The 20,949-nt window shown below is 42.5% G+C and overlaps 1 protein-coding gene across 1 annotated transcript in view; it reads right to left on the bottom strand.

Annotated features, from left to right (window-relative positions):
• Positions 1 to 20,198, bottom strand: part of STOM (stomatin) — a 32,982-nt gene extending 12,784 nt beyond the window's left edge. Inside the window, exons 1-4 of the mRNA XM_066256339.1 lie at positions 20,067 to 20,198; positions 3,458 to 3,561; positions 2,481 to 2,553; positions 1,314 to 1,396 (exon numbers count right to left, since the gene is read on the bottom strand). Coding sequence (XP_066112436.1) covers positions 1,314 to 1,396; positions 2,481 to 2,553; positions 3,458 to 3,561; positions 20,067 to 20,127 — 321 coding nt within the window. The 5' untranslated portion in view covers positions 20,128 to 20,198. The remainder of the gene's footprint in view (positions 1 to 1,313; positions 1,397 to 2,480; positions 2,554 to 3,457; positions 3,562 to 20,066) is intronic.
• Between the last annotated feature and the right edge of the window lie 751 nt (positions 20,199 to 20,949).

The following is a 20,949-nucleotide window of genomic DNA, read 5'->3' as shown; positions in this document are numbered from 1 at the left end:
GAAAATGATTTCTGGTGTCACTACATATGTGTGAACTGTGAGGTCTGACCTTACCAACTACTTAACTCAGTACCAGCAAAGAAGTTCTGAGGCTGGTTCCTGGATTTTGGGACAAGAGAAGGCAACATGGCCAGTCAGGATCCTGGCTTTTGGCCAGGAAATACAGTCTTTTTCTGTCCCTCCCTTCATCATGTTTTTAGGCTTTCTGTCCGCAATGATTATTGTGCCTCCTTAGATATGAGTACCCGGATGACTTCAAGGGCCCTGGGGGAGCTAATGTAGAATGCATTTAGCATGGAGTGGTGGAAAAAGCAGGGACAGGGAACCCAAAGAGCTGGATTTTCATTCTGCTTCTGCCACTGTAGTCTGGAGGAAGTCCTGTCTCACAGCAACTATTTACTTTCTAGGGATTCTGTTGTTTCAGCTGTGATATTTGTGAAGTAGTCTGAAAATGCATGAAATAATTACTAATCTAAAACAGTATATGGTTTGCCTGACCAGGCGGTGGTGCAATAGATAACAGCGTTGGACTGGGATGCCGAGGACCCAGGTTCGAAACCATGAGGTCCCCGGCTTGAGCGTGGGTTTGCTGGCTTGAGTGTGGGATCATAGACATGAGCTCATGTTCGTTGGCTTGATCAAGGGGTCACTAGCTTTGCTGTAGCCCCCAGGTCAAGGCACATATGAGAAAGCAATCAATGAACAACTAAGGTGCTGCAATGAAGAATTGATGCTTCTCATCTCTCTCCCTTCCTGTCTGTCTGTCTGTCCCTATCTGTCCCTTTCTCTATCACAAAACAACAACAACAACAAAAAACCAGTATATACTTTATCTAAAATGCCAAATGAGCAGTTTCTAATTCTTTGGCTTTTCACCAATTTATCTACAATATATTCAAGAACTTTAGGAAGAATATTATACTAAACAGGAATTTCTCAGAAAACCCAGAGAGAGAAATGTGGTAGTAAAAATGACAATGATAATGCTAACATTATAGTTACATTAACATTATACTACATTTTATAATAATAAGCACATATACATATATATCACTGAACTACCAGCCACTGTTTGAAGCACTTTACTGATAACTCATTTAGTTCTCACAAAGTAGGCACTATTATTATAACCTCTATTTCACAGATTAGGAAACAGGCACAGAGACATAAAAACCTCACTCCAGGTCGCACAGATGGAAAACATGGAGGCAGACAGGCTCTCACCCTATGCTGCACCACTACACGCGCCCCTTTCGCTGTCCAGCACTTTCACACGTGGTAGCTCAGTCATTCAGAGCAAAAGGCCACCTTACCTCCTGAGGAGGAATATCGAATGAAATCGTTCTCATGTCCACTTTGATGAAGCTGTCAGTGCACGGCAGAACAAAGAACAGACCTGCAACAGAGATCCGCAGGGGATTACCGAGATGCCAGCACTGAGAGATTACAGAGATGCCAGCACCCCATCGGTTTATGTCAGCACTCAATTCAAACAGCATCAACCTGACCGACTGTCCGTCCCCAGTTTGTCTCAGTGAGTGAGCCAGAGGCTAGGCATGTTACCCCTTTTGCTCTTGCTCACTTCCCAACTCTAACTGTCCCCGCCCAGGCCTACGGGTTTCACTTCCTTACTCCCCTGTGACTGTCACTGTTCCCACTTAGACCAATGCAGTGCTTCCCAAGTCACTGATTTCTTCTGGGGTCTCTCCTCCAATCCATTTTCTAAGCTGCAGGCAGAGCAATCTTTCCTGGAACACACTCCTGAACAAGCCATACAAGGGTCTGTGTGACCCACCCTGCGTCTCTCTTCAGCCAGTCCCCTCTCCTCATGCCTCTCACCCTGGCTGAGCTGAGTGACCCACAGGTCCTCGAAGCTGAAATACTCTCCTCTGTATCGCTTTGTACACGTTGCTATTTCTGGCAGGAATATCTCCCCTAACACCTTTTCATGCCTCAAGACTCAGCCAAGTTGTCACCTGCAGAGAGCCTTGCCCATCCCACTAGTTCAGGCCAGTCTTCTGTGGGATTCCACCACTATCAGAACCGCAGTACTTATCACACGGGGCTGTAACTATCTGCTTCCTTGTTGCTGTCCCACCACTAATTAGTGAGCTCCTTGAGGGAAGGAACTGTGTTACAGCCTCTCGTGAATTCCCAGAGCCTAGAACACAGCAGGAGTTTCATCAGAGTACACCAAAAACAATGACTCCAAGCCTTCATTTTAGTTGCTTTATTTAGTTGTGGTTCCTGACCTACGATAATCTTATCAACTCAAATGGGAAGGAGAGGAAAGAGGAAGGAAGGAAGGAAGGGGCAGTTACAGCAAGACTCTCTACTACCCCTGCTACTCTTATCTAAGTTCTGTCATATGAAAAACTCTTTTCTAAGTCAACAGAGAAGAGAAGCTCTTAAGGGAAATGACACCAATAAAAGGAAGAATTTCAGTCTCCAGGCAAACAATCCAGAATCCCAGTACTGACCAGGCCCTTTGGCTCCTCCTTGTAAAATGCGACCCAATCTAAAGATGATGGCTCTTTCATATTCTTTTATGATCTAGATTAAAAACACAAATAATAATTTAAGACGACGAGTACAAATATTTATAAGGATAGCTTTTTAAATAAATATTTCTGCTCTAAACAGGTTACATGTCTCTACTATTTTCTTCTCTAGAATCCAGATTATATCTACAAATAAAGTATATTTATTTACTTTTTTAAAATTAATTATAAAAGCAATAAATATTCATTATATAAAATTTGGAAAGTATAAAATAGTATACAGAAGTAAATCTATAACCTCACTCCTTAGCTGTCAACATTATTATTCAACTTACTCATGCATTGTTAATGCGGGGGGAAAAAAGCTAAAGTTCTATTTGTCTCCTGATTTCTTTAATTATAAATAATGAACTTACCTAAAATTCTTGGAGCACATTTTATTTTTCAGGAATATATATATATATAAATGATATTCATTTATCAAAGTATTAGTAACTATAGAAAAAATAACCAGCATTTAGGAAACACATTGTGATAAGTACGTTTAAGTATTTTAATTCATTAATCTTCACAAAGGCCCTATGAAGTGAGTGTTATTACTTCCTCCTATTTTACAGGTGAAGAAACATAGCAAAGGTCACACCATAAACAATGGAGCCAGCAATTAAGTCTTAGCATCCTGATTCTGGAGAACTTACAGAAATATCCCATATCCGGACTCCAGAAAAATTTCCATGGTTATCTTTACTTTAACCCTCGGGAAGAACTGAAACTAAACAAACTATGGCTGAAAACTTTTAAGATTCCACTACAATAGGTAACTTTTTCCAACAGAGAGGTGAAGGAAAAAGAATTACAGGCCAGTATGGTCTCTGTCTCTCTTACACACACATACAAAGTGGGTTTATATAGTTAGGAGTTGATACCCTTCCAGATGCGAATGAAATACTCTGTACCTTTATGCACATCCATATTGATATTGGGAAAGTTATAAGTGTGAACAAGAATGAGACAAACACCAAAAGCCATCCACAAGGTCCAAGGCCAGTAACGGAGCTCTCTGTGAAAACAAAAAATGCACAGTTCTTATCACTGTTACTAGCATGGTCCCCGTCATCTTCATCCTTATTATTCACTGAACACCTATGCCTGGCATTATACTAGACGGTTTTTTGTTTTTCTTTTTTGTATTTTTCTGAAGTGAGAAGTTGGGAGGCAGAAAGACAGACTCCATATGCGCCCGACCAGGATCCACCTAGCAAGCCCACTAGGGGGCGATGCTCTGCCCATCTGGAGTGTTGCTCAGTTGCAACCAGAGCCATTCCAGAACCTGAGGCAGAGGACACAGAGCCATCCTCAGTGCCCGGGCCAACTTTGCTCCAGTGAAGCCTTGGCTGCAGGAGGGGAAGAGAGAGATAGAGAGGAAGGAGAAGGGGGAAGGGTGGAGAAGCAGATGGGTGCTTCTCCTGTGTGACCTGACCAGGAATCGAACCTGGGATATCCACACGCTGGGCAGATGCTCTACCACTGAGCCAACTGGCCAGGGCTATACTAGACATTTTACATGAATTTCCCCATCTAATCTTCAGAACAACCTGAAGGACAGGTGTTACTTTCTCTAATCTACTTAACATGGTAACACAAGTATTTTTCACAGTATTATTTTTCTTTATCTAGGAAGCATTTATTAAGCACCTAATATTGATTATGCCCTGTGCTTTGCACTGAAGTCATAATAGTGAATAAGATCCAATCCCAACTATTGAGAAGGTGGGGAAGATAAATATATTATAATGCTAGATGGTAAATACAGACATAAAGTATTTGTTCAGAATACTTTGAAAACACAGAATATGACATAGACGGGATGAAGGTGAGAGTGGAGTGGGGTTGGGTGGGTAGGTGATGGTGGTAGTTGTCAGAGGGCCTTATTGTGGGATGTAATGGTTTAGGATAATACCAATGAAAAGAAAGGGGAAAGAAGGAAAAGATCTTCTTTATAAAAACGACACCAGTAAAATATATCACTAGGTGATATGCACCATAATTTATTACATTTCCTGACAGGTTGTTTCTTATTTCTTAGGATTATAAACAATGCTGTAATGAACATCTTTGTACACAGTTTTGCTCTCACATTTCTAATTGTTTTACTTTCCTGTAACATGAAATAGCTTTTTGTCTGATTATAACAATAATTCATGACCCACTGCAAAAATTCAAAAAGTATAAAAAAGGGGGAAATTACACAATCCAAAGATAGTATTTTTCTAAACTTTCCCCTTGTACATGTTTTTATAAATAAATAAAATTTGTAACCTTATTTCTTCCCTCTAGATGTTGTTCTTTCACCTTCTTTTTTAGTCTTTGTTGCTATGCATTTGTGCTTTTTCTGTTGTAGTTTTTTTTATCAGTTATACTTGCATCAAGTTAAGACAGTCAAATGGTTCTACAAGATTAGCACAAAAAGAGAGCAGTCTCCTGCTCACCTCTTCCAATTTCTCCTTCCTCAAAGGCAACTACTTTAGGTTGAGTATTTTGTTATTCACATCTCCATGTTTTCAAGTACATAGATGCTTATTTCTTGCTTTTTCAGTTTTGAGCTTTATCTATTGACTTTCCGCTCTGGAAGAGAAGTAAAATTCTCCTTCCTCCCTCTCCCCTACATAAACATACCCACCCTTCCTATTATATTGTAATTTTGGTTAGATCAATATAAAATTTTGCATTATCATGAATAGAGAAATGAAGTTCAGAGCTAAGCCATGTTGCCTGACCAGGCGGTGGTTCAGTGGATAGAGCGTTGGACTGGGATGTGGAGGACCCAGGTTCGAGACTCCGAGGTTGCCAGCTTGAGCATGGGCTCATCTGGTTTGAGCAAGGCTCACCAGCTTGGACCGAAGGTCGCTGGCTCGAGCAAGGAGTCACTCGGCCTGCTGTAGCCCCATGGTCAAGGCACATATGAGAAATCAATCAATGAACAACTAAGGAGCCGCAACAAAGAATTGATGTTTCTCATCTCTCCCTTCCTGTCTGTCTGTCCCTATCCATCCCTCTCTCTGACTCTCTGTCTCTGCCAAAAAAAAAAAAAAAAAAAAAAAGCTAAGCCATGTTATGAGTATCATTTTCCTTTCCTGGACAAATTTTTGTTATTTTCTGGACTCAATGCCTTGTTTTTTCCCTATGCTGAGTTTTCAAATGTACTTAATAATTTAACCTCAAACTTTTCATCAACTGTGTAATCTCCTTCCAGAAGGGTCAGGTACTCTGTTAATTTCATCTTCCAGAGAGTCTCTCCTGGAGCCACATCTGGACTCATTCTCGCAGCAGGTGCACAGCTCTCTCTGTGACTGCCTCTCACTAGCACCCTGAAAAACTCCTTCCCTTTCTGTTATTGCCCACTCCCTAGAGCCAGTGTCTTCCTCATTTTTACTTTGTTTTTTTCCTTTTTTGTGTGTGAAGGACAGAGAAACTGAGTAGGCCAAGGGACACTATCGTTTTTCTTATCAACCACAGAAGGCTTCGGCTCGATTTCTAAAAATTGTTTTAATAACGGGAGGGAGACTGGCAAGAGGGAAGGGAGAGGTGTGCCAGGCACATGTCACTGCTCAGAAGAGAGGGCAAAGGTGGCAGCGAGACAGGACTTTGAATAAAAGGCAGCCTCAAAATAAGCAGATTTAAGGCTGGGGCATGGGAGAAAAAGAGCCACAAGCTACATCCAGGGCAAGTGCTCCAAAACACAGGCTAAAACACCAGAAATACCCAGAGTACTTTGGTTATCTATGACTTTGTAGACTTCTGACCTGTGTGGTAAACATACCTATGTATACTTAAATAAAAGTGATCCAAGCTAATCCTGGAGGTTTCTAAGTTATAATTTTGGAGGGTATACTCATATTCATCAAGAAAATATTCCAAGCAGGCTACAGTGCTGCTTGTGGAGAAGCCTCTATCAGGTATTATGATAACATAATAATCACAGTAGCCATTTTTAGATGGTTCATTATACACCAGGTGCACTGTGTTAAATTACTCTAGCTGAGTATCTCATTTATTGCTTACAAAGCCCTTTACAGTATTTGATTCCATTTTACAAATGAGGTAACTGAAGCAACATGACTTTCCTAAGGTCACACAACAGAGGACCTGTGATTCAAATATAGGTCATCTTACTCCAAAGGCTGTGTTCTAAATCAAGTTACTCTGACCATATTTACCTCTGAATTAAAAAAAAAAATCCTCAAACTTCATTAAAGAAGTTTTGTGTTTGGAGCACTTTCTGAAGACAGTATTCAAACTGGGAAAGCAAGGCAGGAGTTCTGAGAATGAAACCTGATATTCCTATAGAGGGAGCCCTCTTAATTCCAGCTGTGTCTATTTATAGAAAAAGAGAGTCTCAAGGCTCTTTGCCAGACGCAAGTCTAGGTTTCCAGAGTGAAAAGGATTCCAAAGAATAGATTGACCACAAAGACTTATCTGACAACTCTAGGTGCTTTCTAAAATACCCCTGTATTATCCCAAGTGTCCCATATCTGTTGCCCAAATACACTAAACTATAAACTCCATGAGGGCAGGGATGTTTATTATTTATTTTTGTATTCTCAATGTCTAGCACAGTAATCAGCTTGCAGTGATAAAATAAAACGTTACCAAGCTTTCCAGCTGGATGTGGTTTCCTTCCTCTGATCTTGATACCACTTTCCTTTTATTTTTTAATTTTTCTTAAGGGAGAAGTGGGGAGTCAGAGAGACAGACTCCCGCATGTGCTCGAACTAGGAGGCATCTGGCAAGCCCACTATGGGGTGATGCTCTGCCCATCTGGTGCCACTGCTCTGTTGCTCGGCAAGCAAACTATTTTTAGCACCTGAGGTGAGGCCATGGAGCCATCCTCAGTGCCTAGGGCCAACTTGCTTGAACCATTTGAGTCATGCCTGTGGAGAGGAAGAGAGAGATAGAGAGAGAGAAGGGAGAAGGGGAAGGGTGAAGCAAATGGTTGCTTCTCCATGTGCCTTGACCAATAATCAAACCCGAGACTTCCACATGCTGAACCAATGCTCTACTGCTGAGCCAACTGGCCAGGGCCGATACCACTTTTCTAACCTCTTATTGCACTTATAGTTTGTCTAATACTTTAATTTATTGTGCACTTATATCCCTTACTAGACTGAGATTTCCTGAGCACAGGGAGCATCTAATTCCATTTAAATTCTGTTACTTCTTAGTTGTATGATCTTTATCTCTTTGAACCCTAGTTTCTTAACCTGTGATATAGGCTAATTAGATTGGCTATAATATAGGATAATTGTAGGGCTGAGGTAGTGTTCAATAAATATGGATGGTAGTTTTCTGTAATCCTCCTATTTCATTCAAGTGTTCAACTTTTCATAATAAAAATGGGAATTTTCTCCTTACTTCATGCATGCCTGCCAGGCTAGGGTTGGACATTCAAAGATCCTCATGAAGCTCATTTATGAAATGAATTACTAAATTATAAATTATTATCTACATGAGGAAAAGCCAGAAAGCCTAGCTCAGTTGTGTGTGTGTGTGTGTATGCTCAGTTTCCATTGTCCTGTTATGTTTTTGAAAAACTCAGATGAGCATATGAAATTACAAATCAAAAGCAATGAAAAATGGATATTCTAAAAACTATGCTTGGTCTTTCAAATTTCAAATGCTCAGCTAGAAATAATCAGAGTGTATACACTGGGGAAATAGCATCATTTCATATTATTTTTGTGCCTTTAAAATAAAACTATCCATGATTCCCAGTCAGGACACACAAGAGAAGAGCCCATCTGCTTCTCCTACCCTCCCCCTCTCCTTTCCCTTTCTCTCTCTCTCTCTTCTCTCCTGCAGCCAGGCTCGATTGGAGTAAGGTGGTCACAGGCTCTGATGATGGCTCCATGGCCATTGCTTCAGGCACTAAAAAAAATGGCTCTGGTTGCAACAGAGCAAGGGCCCTAGATGGGAAGAGCATCGCCCCCTAGTGGGCTTGCTGGGGGGAATCCTGGTCGAGGCGCATGTGGGAGTCTGTATCTGCCTCCCTTCCTCTCACCAAATAAAAAAATAATAAAAATAAAAAATAAAACTTTCTTGTTTTCAACCCTCAAAATTCTTTCCAACTTGGTTAGAGCCCAAAAATGTACACAAATCACATTCCTCAGAGAGGTGAGGTTTAAATCCCACCAACCGTAAATGAACTCTTTAGTCACCTACCACTTACAGCCTAACTGGCAACATGTTTACATCTAAGTAATAATAATATTGAATAACAGGCCATTGTTTCATATGATGAACATTTTGGTTGTGTTCAGTCTTCTCAATTAGAAAGTCTGCTGCACTAAATATACTTTTAGCAAAGTTCCCATAATTCCTATTATGTATACTAATTTTGCTGAAAAGATGAAATTGCGTAATTCTTAAATTCTCTTAAGGTACTTCACTGTAGGTATCTTTTATTACTACTAATAAAAATCATTTATTGAATGCCTATTACATGTCGGCTACAACCTCTAGCTCTTTATATACATTGTTTCTAATGTTTACAAAAATTTGTAAAGTAGGTATAAAATATTCCTCCAGGAGTCCCAAAGTAATGAAGCAAAAGACTTTCTGGGAAGAGACAAAAGAAAACAAACAAAAAACATGAAACAAATGAAAAGAAAAACAAGTTGTACAGTAATTTTTGTTTGATTAGCTTCTGGAAAGGCAGTAAAATATTCTTTTCAAGACAGCCATAATTTCAAAGCACTGTATGGTGTTAACAATCCCATGTCAGCTGATTTACATTAAGGTCTACTGAACTGGACACTGTAGTGGAAATCACAGGGAGTAATACATTCCATTTATTAATGCAACTTTCCTCTTTGGGGAAAGTCCAGAAACATATCTTAAACAATATCTGGACATATGACTCAGATTCATATGCATTGCCACACACAGAGAAATGGATAAGCCAAAGAATTTCTGAAATACTTAAGAAGCAACCTGTAAACAAGGACAATCTTTTCCTTCTCCTTTCCTGGAACCCAGGTCAAACACTTCATGTTGTAAATGCCAAGAACAGTTTGGGTGGGGAAGATAGGATGGCTAGGAATTTAGTCTCAAAAACACATGCTGGTTCTAACAGCTCTTTTTACAGGGCAACAGTAGGTTGAAATGAAAGACCTTGGCAATTTTCAAATTTTTCTTAAAAGCATACACATTCAGGGTAGGTATTCTTTCTGACTGCTACTATTCTTCATCGGAAATTCTACGTCAGGACTTGGCAAACTTTTTCTGTGAAAGGTCAGAAAATAAATATTTTAGGCTTGGTAGGTCATAAGTCTGCCCCAATTGCTGAGTACTGTGTCGCAATTGCTGAATACGGCTGAATTAGTCACACACAAAAATACACAAATTAGCATGGCTGTGTCCCAATAAAACTCAATTTATGGACACTGAAATTTGAACCTCATATAATTTTCTTTCCTCCCTCCCTTCTTCTTTCTTTCTTCCCTCCTCCCCTCCCCTTCTCTTCTCTTCCCCCTTCCTCTCTTCCTTCCTTCCTCCCTTGCATGCGCCCTGCCTGGGATCATTGGGATCCAACTGGCAACCCCTGTCTGGAGCTGATGTTCTGCCCATCTGGAGCTGCTGCTCCGCTGCTCAGCAAACAAGCCATTTTAGCGCCCAAGGTGAGGCTATGGAGCCATCCTCAGTGCCTCAGCATCCAGGGCCAACTCACTCCAATGGAGCCATGGCTGCAGGAGAAGAAGTAGTATGGGGAGGGGTGGAGAAGCAGATGGTCACTTCTCCTGTGTGCCCTGACTGGGAATCGAGCCTGGGACTTTCACATGCCAGGCCAATGTTCTACCACTGAGCCAACTGTCCAGGGCCATAGAATTTTCATGTATGACAAAATCTTTAAAAAAAAAAAAAAGTAGCGGTAGAGCATCGGCCTGGCATGCGGGGGACCCGGGTTCGATTCCCGGCCAGGGCACATAGGAGAAGCGCCCATTTGCTTCTCCACCCCCACCCCCTCCTTCCTCTCTGTCTCTCTCTTCCCCTCCCGCAGCCAAGGCTCCATTGGAGCAAAGATGGCCCGGGCGCTGGGGATGGCTCCTTGGCCTTTGCCCCAGGCGCTAGAGTGGCTCTGGTCATGGCAGAGCGATGCCCCGGAGGGGCAGAGCATCGCCCCCTGGTGGGCAGAGCGTAGCCCCTGGTGGGCGTGCCAGGTGGATCCCGGTCGGGCGCATGCGGGAGTCTGACTGTCTCTCCCCGTTTCCAGCTTCAGAAAAAAAAAATACAAAAAAAAAAAAAAAAGTAAAAATTATTCTTAGCTTGTGGGCCAAACAAAAACAGGCAGTCAGCCAGATTTAGACCTGTTCCTGTCCTATGTCATACAGCTATCTCTTTAAAGAGGAGGACTTCATAAATTAAATAATACACTTTATCTTTCTTCCAGCTTTTTAATTAATAGTACATTTTCCAGATTCCCAGTTTCACTTTCCTTCTCTTGTTTTGAAACAAAGTCTTTTTTTTAATTTTTTTTTTTTTGTATTTTTTTTTTCTGAAGCTGGAAACGGGGAGAGACAGTCAGACAGACTCCTGCATGCGCCCGACCGGGATCCACCCGGCACGCCCACCAGGGGCGATGCTCTGCCCACCAGGGGGCGATGCTCTGCCCCTCCGGGGCGTCGCTCTGCCGAGACCAGAGCCACTCTAGCGCCTGGGGCAGAGGCCAAGGAGCCATCCCCAGCGCCCGGGCCATCTTTGCTCCAATGGAGCCTTGGCTGCGGGAGGGGAAGAGAGAGACAGAGAGGAAGGAGGGGGTGGGGGGTGGAGAAGCAAATGGGCGCTTCTCCTATGTGCCCTGGCCGGGAATCGAACCCAGGTCCACCGCACGCCAGGCCGACGCTCTACCGCTGAGCCAACCGGCCAGGGCCTTGAAACAAAGTCTTTATCAGACCTGATAAATAAAAATTCAAGATGAAAACAGACTAAAGGGGAGATGAAGTATATGAATATTAATACATCTCCAATTAATCAAAATTTTACTATAACTCAAAAGACTAGAATTTTAGGGGAAAGAGATAAAGAAGGGATGAGAACAACAGCAGGAAAGGAAAAATAAGAGATGGAGAAAAAGAATGAGGAGGAGAGTGACAGCAGAAATGATGGTGGCATCCTGCAGACAGAAAGATTAAAGCAGGTAGAGGTGAGAGAGAGGCAGAGTTCAGCACATAGTACGGTCACAGTAGGATAGGTTGAAAAAATGATGGTATTTTCTTGGAGATCACAACTTGCAGCTAATCTGGGCAGAGGCTTTCAAAGCAAACAAATTATTATTTTAATTAGGCATGGTTTACAGTTCTTCGAATGCCCTTATCCTTAAACCTCTAAGGAAAAAATTATTCTCTGGTCTAGAATGGCTATAGGCCAGATGATATCAAGTTAAGAACCATGACCAAAGACTGTAACTTTTCTTGCCTATTATTAACCATGTGTGACGATAAATACCAGATCAAAAGAACCGATACTGATATGTGATTTGAGTCACAAAATTTAAAATGTTTTACCATGAGATAATAAGGAAAGGAAATATGGACTAATCCTTTTAAGAAAGATTTTCAATAAAAGTTGAAATAAAGGGAATCCTTTGCTTAGCTTAAAAAAAATTAAGTTTAAATATTTTCTTTCCTGAACAACTTGAGGATTTTCTATAGCTTCCCTTAATTCAAATATTTCTAGCCATAAAACAAGAGGAAAAAAACCAGTGGACAGTATCCTCAATAATCTTAAATCTGAACCCCCCAGTCTTAAATAGGCCCCCTCTCCTTAATTTCCTATAGCACTTCATCCTCCCTAAACAACACTTAACACACTAGTTAATTATTCAATGTCTGTTTTCTTCAGGAGATTGTGGTCTTGTTAGAGGTCTTATATAATATAATGCCTTCAGAGTTGGCTCTGCCACTTATTAGCTGTGTGATTTTGGTAAAGTACCCTAATTCTCTATGCTTTAAAATAGGGCTAATAAGAATACCTCTTCAAGGACATGAAGAGACACTTCTCCCAGGAAGAAATACAAATGGCCAACAGATATATGAAAAGATGCTCATCTTCATTAGCTATTAGAGAAATGCAAACCAAAACTACAATGAGATACCACCTTACACCTGTTAGATTAGCTATCATCAACAAGACAGGTAATAACAAGTGTTGGAGAGGCTGTGGAGAAAAAGGAACCCTCATCCACTGTTGGTGGGAATGTAAAGTAGTACAACCATTATGGAAGAAAGTATGGTGGTTCCTCAAAAAAATAAAAAATAGAACTTCCATATGATCCAGCAATCCCTCTACTGGGTATATACCCCCAAAACACAAAAACACTGGTATGTAAAGACACATGCAGCCCCATGTTCATCGCAGCATTGTTCACAGTGGCCAAGACATGGAAACAACCAAAAAGCCCTTCAATAGATGATTGGATAAAGAAGATGTGGTACATGTATACTATGGAATACTACTCAGCCATAAGAAATTATGACATCGGATCATGTACAACAACATGGATGGACCTTGATAACATTGGATGGACCTGAGTGAAATAAGTAATATCAGAAAAAACTAAGAACTATATGATTCCATACATAGGTGGGACATAAAAATGAGACTCAGGGACATGGATAAGAGTGCAGTGGTTGCCAGAGGGGGGGAGGAAGGGGGGGAGAGGAGGGGCACAAAGAAAACCAGATAGAAGGTGACGGAAGACTATATGACTTTGGGTGATGGGTATGAAACAAAATCAAATGTCAAAATAACGTGGAGATGTTTTCTCTGAATCTATGTACCCTGATTGATCAATGTCACCCCATTAAAATTAATAAAGTAAAAAAAAGAAAAGAAAAGAAAAGAATACTTCTTCCGGTAAAACTGTCATTATTTGCAGGTAGTATGATACTGTATAGAGAACCCTAAAGATTCCACCAAAAAAGTTATTAGAATTGATAAATGAATTCAGTTAAGTAACAGGATACAAACTAAATATTCAGAAATTGGTTGCATTTTTACACATCAATAGTGAACTATCAGAAAAAGAAACTAAGAAAACAATCCCATATACAACTGCATCAAAAAAAAAACACCACAACTCCACAAAAACACAAAACACTAGGAATAAATTTAACCAAGGAGGTAAAAGATCTGTACTTAGGAAAATGTAAGAAATTGAAGAAATCAATGAAAATACTAATAAATGGAAGCATATACTGTGCTCAAGAATAGGAATAGACATCATTAAAATGTCCATACTACTCAAAAGAAACCTATAGATTCAACCCAATTCCTATCAAAATACCAATGACATTTTTCACAGAGCTAGAACAAATCATCCAAAAACTTGTATGGAGCCTGACCAGGTGGTGGCGCAGTGGATAGAGCGTCGGACTGGGATGTGGAAGGACCCAGGTTCAAGACTCCGAGGTCGCCAGCTTGAGCGCGGGCTCATCTGGCTTGAGCAAAGAGCTCACCAGCTTGGATCCAAGGTTGCTGGCTCCAGCAGGGGGTTACTCGGTCTGCTGAAGGCCCACGGTCAAGGCACATGTGAGAAAGCAATCAATGAACAACTAAGAAGTCGCAACGCGCAATGAGAAACTGATGATTGATGTTTCTCATCTCTCTCTGTTCCTGTCTGTCTGTCCCTGTCTATCTCTGCTTCTGTAAAAAACAAAAAACAAAAAAACAAACAAACAAAAAAACTTGTATGAAAACACAAAACGCCCTGAATAGCAACAGCAATCTTGAAAAAGACCAGAGTTGGAGGTATCATGCTACCTGATATCAAACTATACTACATGTCTAGAATAATCAAAATAGCATGGCACTGGCATAAAAACAGACATATACGTCAATGGAACAGAATAGAGAACCTAGAAAACAACTCACACCTTTACAGTCAATTAGTATTTGACAAGGAAGCCAGAACATACAATGGAATAAAGATAGCCTATTCAACAAATGGTGTTGGAAAAATTAGATACGTGCAAAAAAGTGAAACCAGACCAACTTCTTACACTATACACAAGAATAAACCAAAAATAGACTAGAGATTAAAAATAGATGTAAGACTCAAAACCATAAAAACCCTAGAAGTAAACATAAGCAGTAATATCTCTGACATTTCTTGTAGCAATATTTTTTCTGATATACCTACTTGGGAAAAGGTCAGTGAAAGAAAAACAAGTGGTACTACATCAAACTAAAAAGTTTTTGCACAGTACATGAAACTATCAACAAAATGAAAAGACAACCCACTGAATGGGAGAACATACCAATGCTACATCTAATAAGGGGCTAATATTAAAAATTTATAAAGTTATACAACTCAGCACCAAAAAAAAAAGAGAAAAAACTCCAATTAAAAATGGGCAAAAGCCTTGAATAGACACTTCTCTAGTGGGACATAAAGATAGCCAATAGACATATGAAAAGATGCTCATTGTCACAAATCATCAAAAAATGCAAATTAAAACGACAATTAGATACCACCTCACACTTGTCAGAAAGGCTATCAGCCAATAAATCAACAAATGAGACCTGGGGGGGGATGAGAAAAGGCAAACCTAGTGTTTGCCTTTTCCACTGTTGGTGGAAATGCAAATTCATGCAACCACTGCAGAAAACAATGTAGAGTTTTCTTAAAAAATTAAAAAACAGAATTGCCTTATGACCTAACGATTCCACTTCTGGTTAAATACCTAAAGAAATACAAACACGAATTCAAAAGAAGATGTGCACCCCCATGTTCACTGCAGCATCATTTATAATAGCCAAGATTAAGTAACTCAAGTGCCTGTCAATAAATGAGTAGATTAAAAAAAAGCTGTGGTACATATATGCAATGGAATTGCATATTACTCCACCATAAAAAAGAAATGAAATCTTACCATTTGTGACAACATGGATAGACCTAGAGGGTATTATGCTAAGTGAAATAAGCCAGATTGAGAAAGACAAATACCATATGATTTCACTTGTATGTGTAATATAAAAAATTAAACAAACAAAATGAAATAGAAACAGACTTATAGATATAGAAAATTGACTAGTGGATGCCAGATGGAAGGGGGTTGAGGATTGGAGTGAAAAATGGTGAAAGGGTTGTACTACTAATTGGTAGTTACAAAATGAGGCATGGGAATGTAAGGCAAAGCAAGAGAATACAGTCAATAATGTTGTGGTGACTGTCTATGGTGCCAGGCGGACACTTGAATTATCGAAGGTAAAGTATATGAATGTCTATCCGCTGTGCTGTTCACCTGAAACTAATACAAAACAGTGTTGAGTGCAACAATGTAATTGAAAAAAAAAATTAAAGGTAAAAATATAATTCTGATAAAACTGAAAAAAAAAAAGTACCTCTTTAGAGGGTTAATGTGAAGAATAAATGAGATATGGAAGATACCTAGTGTCTAACAGATACTCAAATATCATTTGTTAAATAAATAGTTGTTGAATGAGTAGAGCGATTCTGCCATTTCTTTGAGAAAGACAACCTATTAGGTAAGACCAACTGAAACTATGTGTCAGCAGACAAGCTCCAAGAAATCAGTTCAGAATCATCCTCTGTCCCAAAGCAGTTGTCACACTGCTTTTCTCTTTTTAAAATCAGACCTTTCCACCTGTGAAGTTAGTCAGAAAGGTAGAAGAATGTGCTGAATGTGGTCCATGTCTGATAAGACAGCAACAGTTATGCTCAGAAAAATGTGAGAGAAAAATAATTTCATAATGGTATTAAGTTAAATTTAGTGTAGGCTTGAAATATATTAAAACAAAACAAAATTCTCCTCCTTCTTGTTTTCCTTTTCTTTTTCAGCTGTTTCACTCAGACATCTTAAAAATATCTATAATTAAGTTTTCTTTTTCTTTTTTTCTTTTTGAGAGAGACAGACAGACAGAAACATCGAACTGTTCTTTTTTTTTTTTTCCTGAAGCTGGAAATGGGGAGAGACAGTCAGACTCACTCCCGCATGAACCTGACTGGGATCCACCCGGCACGTCCACCAGGGGGCGATGCTCTGCCCCTCCGGGGCGTCGCTCTATTGCGACCAGAGCCACTCTAGTGCCTGGGGCAGAGGCCAAGGAGCCATCCCCAGCGCGCCCGGGCCATCTTTGCTCCAATGGAGCCTCACTGTGGGAGGGGAAGAGAGAGACAGAGAGGAAGGAGAGGGGGAGGGGTGGAGAAGCAGATGGGCGCTTCTCCTGTGTGCCCTGGCCGAGAATCGAACCCGGGACCCCTTGCACGCCAGGCCGATGCTCTACCACTGAGCCAACCGGCCAGGGCCACGATGCTCACTTTTTCATGGTTACAACAGATTTCAGGAATATGTTTTTCCACACCTACTTAAAATATAGAATTTGAATCCAATCTCTACCATTTTATTAACATTAAAAATTATTTTTCTTCAAAGCTAACCAGGTAATCATTAACTCTGTCAGTCGTTTACAGTGTAAAATTTAAACAAGTAGGTGGGACCAAGAACCTATTTAATCATCTAAAAAAAAAAGCCAGCTTTAGTAGACTTGGTCCTCTGAGTTAATTTATGACCATTGATGGTTTAACAATGAATTATTGGAGAAGTTACAAAGTTCTTCCCAATCTGATAGGCTGTAACAAATCATCAGTCCCTGGCTTCTGTTTATTTTCAGGCATTCTCCCAAGGGAATTTGTTCTGTTGACATGAGTCTTAATTATAATACATTTCTTTGCAATCCTCTTGCATTATTTCATTACAAAATGAATGCACTGGCTTTAAGAAAAATTAGTCTTGTCCTGGGTTTTGGCCATATTTACTTTCCTAAGACTAATCATCAGCAAAAATACATAAAATGGGCTTTTCTATCCCACTGCTTTCCTCAAAAGCAGCCCTTTGGGGTTGTCTTATTCAAGGAGATTGAAGCTTGGTTCCTCTGGGCTTGCTTTGTCTGTCTCTCACCTTCAGTGAAATACTGTTGAACAAGGTGCTCAGTTTGGGTATGTATTCTGGAGGTGACTCTAGGATAGGAAAATGATCCGGAAAACCGGATAACTCAAGTTTGAAACCTAGCTCTAAATCCCACACAGGCGTCTGTGATTTTTCCACTCTAAGCCTCAGTTTCCTTGCTGTAAAATATTGGATACTGATGTCTTCCTTGTGGAGCTGTTAAAGGATTGCAAATAGATCATGTCCGTAAAGCACTTACACTGTATTACCACTATGTGGTAAGAACTCAATAAATTCTATTTTAAAAAATTCTAGTAATAGCCCTGGCCGGTTGGCTCAGCGGTAGAGCGTCGGCCTAGCGTGCGGAGGACCCGGGTCCGATTCCCGGCCAGGGCACACAGGAGAAGCGCCCATTTGCTTCTCCACCCCTCCGCCGCGCTTTCCTCTCTGTCTCTCTCGTCCCCTCCCGCAGCCAAGGCTCCATTGGAGCAAAGATGGCCCGGGCGCTGGGGATGGCTCTGTGGCCTCTGCCCCAGGCGCTAGAGTGGCTCTGGTTGTAACAGAGCAACGCCCCAGATGGGCAGAGCATCGCCCCCTGGTGGGCAGAGCGTCGCCCCTGGTGGGCGTGCCGGGTGGATCCTGGTCGGGCGCATGCGGGAGTCTGTCTGACTGTCTCTCCCTGTTTCCAGCTTCAGAAAAATGGAAAAAAAAAAAAAAATTCTAGTAATAGCATTCCTATCAGTGTCAGACCTCAAAGGTTTACATTAAAAAAAAAGGGGGGGGGACTGCACGAATTGAAGTTTTTTTTTCTTCAAGAACAAGGTTTTCTTTTAGCATTTGTAGAAGAAATAAAGGTCAACCTGTATGATTATTGCACTGGTAAGAACATTGATGCATTGAAATACAGTGAAAACAAAACAATGACTGCAAGTCTTTAAAAAAGTGACAGATAAAGCAAAATTTTGTTTGTATGCATAGTTTCCTGAGAAGGTGCACATAGTTTTCATTAGATTATTATAAAATCTCTAAAATTAAGTGTAGAACCAAGAAAAAGAACTTAAAAGCAAAACTGGTTATTGACCATGAAACACAACTACATGAACATTAAGTACAAAGATTGTGTTTATTCCCAAAGAACTTCTACAAACAGATTTCCCATTGCAGTTTCCCTAAACGTTTAATATTGTCATAGTCCCTTAGTCTCCCATCAAGAGGGCAGGGTACTGGAAAAAGGTCCACCTTCTTATCTAAGCAAAGGGCAGATGGCACACCTTTTTTTCTTAATGTTCAACTTTTAGAGTCGGTCAAATTCAGACTCAAAATATGGCTCCATATTAACGGTGTGACATTTAAGCAATTTAACCTTTTCAAGTATCAATTTCTTTCAAGTATATCCCCCACCACACCCCCGTTACATTCCTGATTTCGGAAGATAACTCGACAAGGGGCTTACTAAAGAAAAGTGAGGGACAAAGATTTCCATAATTGTTCTGATGCTCCTGGGAAGGAACTAAAACCAAGAGTTGCTGGGCAAGGCAAGTGGGACTTATAAGGGCGGGTGGACAAAGCTGGCTTTACGAAGAATGGGAATAGATGAGTCCAATACAGTGTTCTTTGTGGGGGTACTGGAAGAGCCCACACAGCTCCCTAGGTTTCTTTCACTACGTCATCCTGTCTGAAATTCCATCCGTAGAAATCATTCCTTTGGGTCGTGAAGAGCCCCTGGGAGGGAACCAACACCTCCTGAGAGGTTTCTAGCCTCTCTTTATAAATCCCCTTAGGAGTTAGCCAATAGTGGTTCAAGGTGATAGCCTTCTCAAGGGCACTAGCTCTTTCACAGGGGGACGAGACTGAGCCACTCAGTTTCTGCCTTCCAGACTGGGAAGGCCCTGGTAGGATGGGAGGGAGGGTGGGGGAACCTCGAAGGACAAAGGCCCCTAGAGCGAGGTCCCGGGACAAAGTAAAGTGGAGGGGGGCCGGATGGGCAGAAAGTGAAGCTGGGAAGAGTGCAGAAAAAAAAAAAAAAAGAGCCTTTCTCTTTTTCTTCCGCAAAAATGGCCCACTATCTGCCCGGAGCTGGAGGCGAGACCTCGCAGGTCGGTCTGCGGTTTTGGTGGGAGAGCGGGAGTTTTTCCCAGCTCCGGAGCAGGGGGCGCCCTCCAGGGCTGGGCGAAGACAGCGTGCAGGGGAGGGCCTCCGAGGGGAAGGAAAGGGGGAGTCGGGAGCCAGGGAAGACGCGGCGTCCGAGAATCACTTGTGCATTTCTTCGTCCGCGTGCACCGCAGGAAGTAACGAACGGAAAGCCCTGGCATCTGGCAACCGCTGGATAACGCGGTGGCTCTGCGCGCTGGAAACGCGCCCTGCTGTCGGCGCGCCCACAGTGCGCGGCGCTCGCGGAGTGCACCCTGCGCCCTGACATTCCTAAACCTGACGCCCAGCCCGCGCAGCGGGGTTCGTGGGTCTCGGCGAACGAGCCAGGAAAGTACAGCCAGGACAGCGGAGAGGGGCCTGGGCCTCCGGGCTAGGGCTTGTCGCTAAGGAGAGGGGTAGGGGGACGACGGGCGACCCCACAAGCCTTGCCCGGGCCGCGGGTTCTCACCCTTGAAGGTGTCAGGGAGCCGACGTGCTTGGGTGTCCGACGTCTGCCGCTTCTCAGACATGCTGCCCGAGCCGGAGTTGCCGCTGTAGCGTCGTGATCGCCGAAGCCGTTGCCGGAGCCGCAAGAACTGTACTGAAGAGAACCAGGAATCCAGACTTAGGCTGAAGCCCCGCCCCTTTCCCGCGGCCGGGCCAACCGACGCCCAGTACCAAGGAGGCCACGCCCCTCGCCCCGCCCACCCGCCCTTCCCGCGCTGAAAGTGGGTGCGCGCTTCCCGCTAGTTCCTTGGACTGAGGGGCGTGGCTTGCGGGGTGAGGCGACCCCTCGAGACCCGGGTCCGGGCCAAGGGGCGGCACCGGAAAGGAGGAACTGGGCGGGCAGTCACCAGGCGTGAGGAGGGGGCTGAAGGTTTTGGGGGGGGGGCTGACGGGATGGCCTGAGGAAAAGGTGCGAATGAGAAAAAGGCTCTCTTCTGGGCCTACGAATTGAGAGAGAAGAAAATGGCTCCTTTCCAGGGCCGGTGGGTCCGAGAGAAGGGGAGGAAGCGGAGGGGCACCTGGTGGCCAAAGTGAGGGCCCTGAGGCGATCCCTGCTCGGTAGAACCGATGCTCTGTGAGGGGAGGGAACAGACGAGACCACCCTCGAATCAAGGGAGTGAATTCACGTGAGGTGCGTTTATTCCGACAACATCCTTTTGGAGCACCTGCCGTCCGCCCCGCAGCGTACTCGTGGTTGGTACTGCGGGCAAGGGACCGACCCGGCGCCGCCCTCGTGGAGTCCATGTGGACAGACAGGCAACAAGCTAACCAAACCGTCACCCGTGGTGAAGGACGCGGTGACGGGAACGAGGAGCCGAGAGAGGAGCAGATGGCGTGTGCTTTCG

The sequence above is a fragment of the Saccopteryx bilineata genome, chromosome 2, assembly GCF_036850765.1.
Source record: "Saccopteryx bilineata isolate mSacBil1 chromosome 2, mSacBil1_pri_phased_curated, whole genome shotgun sequence".
In the NCBI taxonomy this organism is placed as follows: Eukaryota; Metazoa; Chordata; class Mammalia; order Chiroptera; family Emballonuridae; genus Saccopteryx; species Saccopteryx bilineata.
This window is presented reverse-complemented; position numbering and strand designations above follow the sequence as displayed.